The following is a 7,847-nucleotide window of genomic DNA, read 5'->3' on the forward strand; positions in this document are numbered from 1 at the left end:
CTTGGCTCTGCCTCCCAACTAACTCTTGTGGATATCTTTAATATTTCCAAGAACATCCCTATTCCGATACCACGTTAACTAGTTCTAGATTCATAAGAAAAGATTCAAAGATTTTCAATTGGTTCTACACAATACAAAACTCTTCCTTCTAAATCTGAAAGACAACAATAAATGCATGAGTTGAATTTTGATTCTGAATCTTAATAAACCTTCAGTTAAAAGGAACTTTTGAAAAATACAAAAAACGAGCTAAATCCACAAGTTACTCAACTATAACAGGAATACAAGAAGATGTACATGTGTTCCCTCCAGCCCCATGTTGCCTCCACTACTTAGAAGGTTAACCATCCATTTTCAACAAAAAAAGTTGAAGAATCTGCATCAGAATTCACTAGAGAGGAGAGGACTGGCTGGACTCTCCCTGTCACTAGACCCGGCCCTGGCATGAGGATAAGCCCCAGCCCAGTCTCTGCCCGTGGCTATCTCTTCCTCATCTCCCCAAACTGCTTTATACAGAACGTGGATAGCACCGGAGTTGGTATCGTTGACCTTGGCCGAAAACTCCAGGACTTTTCTCTTGCTGGCTTCAGCTTGGGCTCTGGGACCCCACAGGAATTTGTAACATGGAGGATCACTGTTGGGCACGTGCCAGTACTCCAGGTACTTTGCCTGCACCAAATCTTTGGTGATGAGCTTCCGGGGCTCCCGAAAGATGAAGTGCGTCTTCCCATTGTACATCCCAAACACATTCAGGAATTCCCACATCTCCTCCTCTGTGGCCTGGTTGCCATTCCTGTAGATCATGGCTAGGAGAGGCATCAGAAGCCCGGTCTTGGGAAACCCTCTGCCACCACTCAGTTTCTCTTCCTTGGTGATCTCCAATTTGCTGACAGTGGTATAGGATTGACCTTTGGAATCGACTTCCTTCATGTCAAGGCCAAAGACCAGCTCTGTGTACTCAGAGGCTCTCCTCAGGATCTCAGGGAAGTGCTCCTTGTACCTTTTGTTGATGATCTTCATCATTTTTCCCTTCGTAATGTGCTCTTGCATTTCATACTTGGACAGCAGGAACTGTGACAACATGGTCACCCTCCTGGTTAGAGGGTCTCTATGTGACCTCTCATTGGGTGCTTGTGCAGTAGAGGAACTTGGACCTCCCTCATCTTGGTCCTCGGCCCCTCTAGGACTTCTTCTGCCCGAAGCACCTGCAGCAGGAGTGGTGGTGGATGGGGCTCTCTGCGACCCGTGGGGAGTGCGAGCAGCAGGGGAGCACTGGGGAGGCCCCCAAAAGGAGAGGAAGAGGACAGGGACCCTTCCTCCTCTGCTGCAGTGGCCTGAGCACCCTGGACACGATGGCTGTCACCTTGGGCCTGCCGATGTTTCTCACGGGCGCAGAGCTTACTCTTATGACCACGAGGCATGATGACTCTCTTCAATGATAACAGGCAGGAGAGTGGAAGGAGGGTACACTGGAGGAGGGAGGCTGAGAGGGTGTGTGCCCTGTAGCAAAGAGATGCCTCCTTGGCTTTCACAGCTGACACCTCTGCAGTATTCTTGAGTACACTGCTCTAGGACATTACAAACCTCCTATTGTCCCAGTCTGGACCCTGTAGAGGAAATTAGAGGCAGGAATAGGTTTTAGATTGCCAGCTCTGCTTGGGGCTTACTGGGGTGACAGCAGGGGCTGACTTTAGGGACTCTCTGTGCTGGGATATTGGGGATTCTTCTAATTTCACTCCTAGGGCCATCATATCAACTGCCGGCAGGGCCAGGGCACCTTGCCTCTACTACTCTGACCCTGAAACCTCAACTCCCTCTGGGACCCACAAGCAGAAACTGAAGGAGCAGCTCAGTTACCACTCCTGGTAGGGTGTCTCAATGATGACAGCACACCGGGGTCCATTCTGTCTGGGGTTCCCTGGAGGCCTCAGTCCTCCACCAGGGTCTTCACCATGGCTGCCCCCTTTTACCAGGTCCCTCACCTCCCCGAAATGCCCTTGGAGTTATTGAGTGCAGCTCAATAAATAATCATACCTAGGTCCTCCAGGTCCGAATGCAGTGTTGGGGCTCAATGTCTCCCCCTTTCTCCTGGCAGGAATCACCTCATCAGAACTCAGTGTCCTCACCTTGACTCCTCTTAGAGACCATGTCTCCTGCCTCTGCCGAATACCCTGTTGGTACCCGTGACCATCGAGTCGATTCCCACTCATAGCGACCCTATAGGACAGAGTAGAACTGCCCCATGGACTTTCTAAGAAGCGCTGGTGGACTTGAACTGCCCACCTTTTGGTTAGCAGACATAGTGCTTAACCATTATGCCACCAGGGTTTTCTCTTCTGAATAAGGCTCTCTGTTAGTCCAAGGACTTCATGTCCCTGAGACTATCTGTCCCTAGGAACAAAACAAGGGGCACCTCAGCCTGACACCTCTGACCGTGGCTCCCCTGGGCCAACAGCAGGGGGAGGCTTTGCTAAATCCTCCTCTCTTCTTGGGAGAGGGGAGAAGAGGGGTTAATTTTCTGGTGCCCACACTCTAAATGATTTTTACACCTTGACACCCACCAGTTCATGGGATCCCTCTATCTCCTGAACTGGGGCTTAAACAAAGGCACTCATCTCCCTCAGACACTCCAGGCAGAAGTCCAGAGTCCCCTGAACTTGCCAGATATGGCTTCCAGGGCTAATGGCATTAGCAGAGCCCACTGCAGTCCTCCCCATTTTGGGTTGAGTGGTCCCAGTACCTCAATCATGTCTTCCCTTCACTCTGCACCATTTCTGGCACCCCACCCTCTGCTGTCACGAGGCCACACCTCTCAGACCAAAAACCACACCTTCCTGAGACCTCAGAGCTGAAAGGCAGACTGAGCCATATCCTTTGCAGGCTGTTTTGGGAATCCTAGGGCCACAGGCTTCTATTCTTTTGGGTGCTCCCTAACACATCTATCCTAGGCCACATTCCACCAGAGATGCAAACACCTCCTTCAAGTTTGCATTATTTTAGAAGACTCCAATCCTGGAAAGCATTTTAAAATACATTAAACATATCAGGCACTAGAGGAGGTACTTTATGAGTAAGCCACCTTGCTGAATCTCCACAAATTCTAGATCATCTCAGTGTGACCCTGAAGTCTATCCCAAACCAGACCAAACCTCTTTCTGTCAAGTTGATTACAACTCACGGCAGCCCCATGTGTGTCAGGGGAGAACTAGGCTCCAGAGGCTTTTCAGTGACTAAATTTTCTGGAAATGGATCACCAGGCCTTTCTTCTGAGGCACCTCTGCATTGACTCGAACCACCAAATTCTTCACCCAATGAATAAACCGCTCATTCGTTGGGTTGACATCACGTAGAGATAGCCTTAGATCCAATTACCTTTTCCCAGTGTTCATTTTTAAAAGGATAGTTATTCTAAAAACATCATTATTTTAGTATTATCTTTTAGAATTGTGTTGAATTTCAAAAGATATTATGTTCAAGTTAGTTTAAAAATTTCATTGAAAATGTAATACATGTACATTGTACAAAAATTCAAATAGTAAAAAACTATTTCAATGGAGAGAATGTCCTCTTCCCCAACAACAAGTACTGTTAAGAGTTTTGGTATCCTAGTGGTAACTTTGGTGAAGGGTAAGACAGTAGACAGTGCTGGGGAAGCCAGCACAACTTACTCAGGGAAACGTCATGGAAGCTCCATAAACACATCTAAACTCTCTGAGGGACTAGATTACTGGGCTAAGGGCTGTGGGGATCATGGTCTCAGGGAGCCTCTAGCTCAACTGGCATGAAATAGTTTATAAGGAAATGTTCTATATTTACTTCCGTAAATAGCATCTTGGGTCTTAAATGCCTGTGAGCAACCATCTAAGATACTCCACTGATCCCACCCCATCAAGAGCAAAGGAGAATGAAGGAAACCAAAGACACAAGGGAAAGATTAGTCCAAAGAACTAATGGACCACAACTACGACAGCCTCCACCAGACTGAGTCCAGTACAAGTGGATGGAGCCCGGCTACCACCCCTGACTGCTCTGACAGGAATCACAATAGAGGATCATGGACACAGATGGACAAAGATGTAGAACAACATTCTAGCTCATAAGAACAAAAAAAGAAGACCAGACTTACTGTCTGATAAAAGAGTGGAAAATCATGAGAGACTGTTTCCGCACACCATTATACCTCAGTACTGATGTCCTCCTAAGGTTGACCCTTCAGGCAAAGATTAGGCAGGCCCATAAAACAAAATGAGTCTAAATGGGCACACCAGCCCAGGGGTGAGGATGAGAAGGCAGGAGAGGACAGGAAAGCTGGAAGCAAGGAACCCAAGGTCAAGAAGGACAGTCTGTTGGCAACCAATGTCACAGAATAATATGTGTACTAATTTTTTAATAAGGAGGTAGTATGCTCTGTAAAACTTCATCTAATGTACAATAAAAAAATGAAATGATAAAAATTTAGTTTCCTGCTAGAGGAGGACAGATAATAATGGACAAGATATGAAGAAACGTGTAAGTGCCAAGGAACTGGACTCAGGTTAAAGACTTCTGATTTTCGATCATAGTCAAAGGTAGCTAGACAGGCCCTTAAAGATAAAGAAAGGAGACTTGCATTCTCCTCATTGACGCAGAAGTTACCTTCAGAGATAAGAATAAATTCCTAGGTTTCTTTATATCTGTTTTTCTGTATAATAGTTCAGAGCACAAGCGCTGAAGAAAGATCTGAATTCCATCACTTACTGTGACTTAAAGCAAATAACGGTCTCTCGACCTCCAGTTCTCCATCTGTAAAATGGGGTCAATAATAGGGTTGGCATATGAACTAATGTATGCTAAAAGATTAACATGGTAGATGGTATCTAGAAAACACCCAATAAATTTAACTTATCATTATATTCTTTGTTCTATAAGGATAGTTTCCATGTCTATTACTGCTTATACCTCTCATGATATTTTCACATATTCACTGCAAAGGGAAAGTTGCTGATGAACAAAGCAAGATAAACTTCTGAAAGGACAGATGAGTTCAAAGGACCAAGAATTTTCAGGAGCCAGAAGGGTTCCTGGACGTCTCTTCCTCTGAAACTCAAAGGATAGATGAAGTGAAGGGTATAAGAGGGGGATGTGGCCCTTAACAGAAACTAAGGCAGTTCAGAACCTTACCAGTTATTGTTGCATTGATGCCAACTCATGGCAACCCCATGTGTGCCAAGAACAACTGTGCTCCATGGGCTTTCCAATGACTGATTTTTCAGAACTGGATTGCCAGGCCTTTCTTCTGAGGTGCCTCTGCTTGGACTGGAATATCCACCCTTTGGATTAGCAGCCCAATGTAAAGTGTTCCCTCATTCCTTATTCAGGGTCCTCACCTTGACACTTGACTTGTCATGGGACTCCATGCTCTGTTGACCTGAGGCTGCTCCCCTCAGATCAAGCTGCCCGCTGACTTGGGTCCCCTGAGCTACATCCAGACAGGGCTGTTCTGGAGCTGCAAGGACTGATAGCCAGGGTAGAACTCTATGGGACCCCACTGTTCTGGCTGGGTCCTTCCATCATCCTCAGTCAGGACCATCACCTTGATGTCTATCAGAGGCGGAGACTCCTGCATCTACTGACTTGAGGTGCCCTTCTTAGGCCAAGGCTTTCAAGGCCCTGAAAACTCTCAAAGAGAAGTGATGGGATGCTCAGCCTGACAGTCTGGCCTGGGGCTTTCTAGGTCAGAGTGCATGGTATGAATTGAATTATGTCCTTCCCAAATTCTGTGTAGCAATTTGGCTGGGCCATGATTCCCAGTATTGTGTGGTTGCCCTCCATTTTGTGCTTGTAATTTTAAGGAGGATTTGGGTGGGATTGTAACACCCTTACCCAAGTCACAGCCCTGATCCAATGTAGGGGGAGTTTCCCTGGGTTGTGGCCTGCACCACCTTTTATCTCTCAAGAGATAAAATGGAAGGGGAAGCAAACAGAGAGGGGAGAACTCATAGCACCAAGAAAGCAGTGCTGGGAGCAGAGTGTGTCCTTTGGACCTGGGGTCCCTGCGTGGAGAAGCTCCTAGTCCTGGGGAAGATTGATGAGAAGGCTGACAGAGGAGGAAAGCCTTCTCCTGGAGCTGACACCCTGAATTTGGACTTTTAGCCTGCTTTACTGTGAAGAAATAAATCTCTTTGTTGAAGCCATTCACTTGTGATATTTCTGTTACAGCAACACTAGATGACTAAGTTAGAGCAGGTGCCAGTCAGTCTCTGGGTGACTCCTGAAGTCTAGTGCGTTGGATTCCCCAGTCTGCCTACATGGGGGTCTCTATACAATCTTTGATTAAAAAGTTGAGCAGTTTTTAATCAAAGAATGGGTGCCTGTCCCAGGAGTGATATGAGATGAGGAAGCTGCCGCACAAGGCAGGAGGCCCAGGACAGGTGATCTATGCTGTCAGAGAAAATAAATCTCAGCTATCCCTTCTTTTCATCAGCCACACATAGAGTCTCATGTGATTTGTGTTCTAATAGGTATATTTTCTCCAGGCAGGGGCTCCCCAGGATGATTTTGTGAGCCCCTCATCTTCTCAGGTCATCTGGCATTGCATGTATAGATGTCGCCAGATATTACCTTTCTTTTCCTTTTTACTGTTGTTAGGTGCTGTCCAGTCGGTTTCTACTCACAGTGACCCCTGTGACAGAGCAGAACTGCCCCACGGGCTGTAATCTGTATGAGGGCAGATCACCAGGTCCTTGTCCTGTGGAGCCGCTGGATGGGTTTGAACTGCCAGCCTTTTGGTTAGCAGCTGAGTGCTTAACCACTGCTCCACCCGGGCTTTCTCCTTATCGTTACCTCTCATTACTCTTACAACTCCGGCTGTATAGTCCAGCCGAATGCTTTGGGCACAAAGTTATTGTCTTTCTTGCCTGAGATACATTTTGGAGGAGTGAGAAGAAAAGTGAATTTAGAGACACCAAGTCGGTCTTTGTCTCGGAGGAGTGGAACAGTGTGGGCTCCAGACAAATCCAAACCAGTGGTCTAGTCCAGCCTGGTCGTGTACTAGAGTCGTGGACTCGCCCACATTACCAAACTCTCAGGGCCCCAGGTTCTTCGTCTGTGAAGGGGGTTTGATAAGCCCTGTCTCCTAGGGCCGGTGCATTCTGTGAAATGCATGTGAAGCACCTGGCAAAGTCCCTGGCAAATACTGGGTCTTTAAATAATATCAGCTATTACTTTATTCTGACACCACACAGTACCACCCTCCTCTCTGAGAATGTTTTGTTTTGATTTCTCCAGGAGATGTTTGAAAATACACAGTGTTCTAGGAAAAAAAAAAAAAGGAAATCAGAAAAAATAATTGCTTAGAAAGAAAAACTAAATTATATTTTAAGTTCTTGCCGTTGAGTTGATTTTGGCTCAGTGTGACTCCGTGTGTTAGAGACTAGAACTGCACCCATAGGGTTCTCTTGGTGGGAGTCTTTACACAGACATATTGCCTGGCCTTTCTTCCCAGGTGCCGCTGGGTGGGTTCGCACATTCAACCTTCAGGTTAGTAATCAAGGGCAAACCTTTTTGTCACCCATTACGTAGTGTCTAACTTATCTAGTGCTGCTCTAAGAGAAATGGCACTGGTGGGTGGCTTCAACACACAAACTTATTTTCTCACAGTTTAGGAGGCTAGAAGTCTGATTCCAGGGCACCTGCTCTAGGGGAAGGTTTTTTCTCTCTGTTGGCTCTGGGGCCAGGTTCTTGTCTTTGTCCAGCTTCTGTTTCTTGGTTCCTTGGGGATCTCAGGTGGTGTGGTACCAATCTCCCCTATCTGTGTTCCTTGGTTTGCTGCTTGCTCAATCTGCTGTTTTATATCTTCATACAGAGTG

The 7,847-nt window shown here is 46.6% G+C and overlaps 1 protein-coding gene across 1 annotated transcript; it reads right to left on the minus strand.

The window, feature by feature from the left end:
• Positions 1–381: 381 nt before the first annotated feature.
• On the minus strand, positions 382–1,421 carry LOC126068831 (melanoma-associated antigen B17-like). Its single transcript, XM_049871526.1, has 2 exons — positions 1,155–1,421; positions 382–1,071 (listed from the first exon to the last, which is right to left on the minus strand). The coding sequence occupies exons 1-2, from the start codon at positions 1,419–1,421 to the stop codon at positions 382–384; spliced, it is 957 nt and encodes a 318-aa protein (XP_049727483.1).
• Between the last annotated feature and the right edge of the window lie 6,426 nt (positions 1,422–7,847).

Source organism: Elephas maximus, chromosome X, assembly GCF_024166365.1.
Source record: "Elephas maximus indicus isolate mEleMax1 chromosome X, mEleMax1 primary haplotype, whole genome shotgun sequence".
NCBI lineage: Eukaryota > Metazoa > Chordata > Mammalia > Proboscidea > Elephantidae > Elephas > Elephas maximus.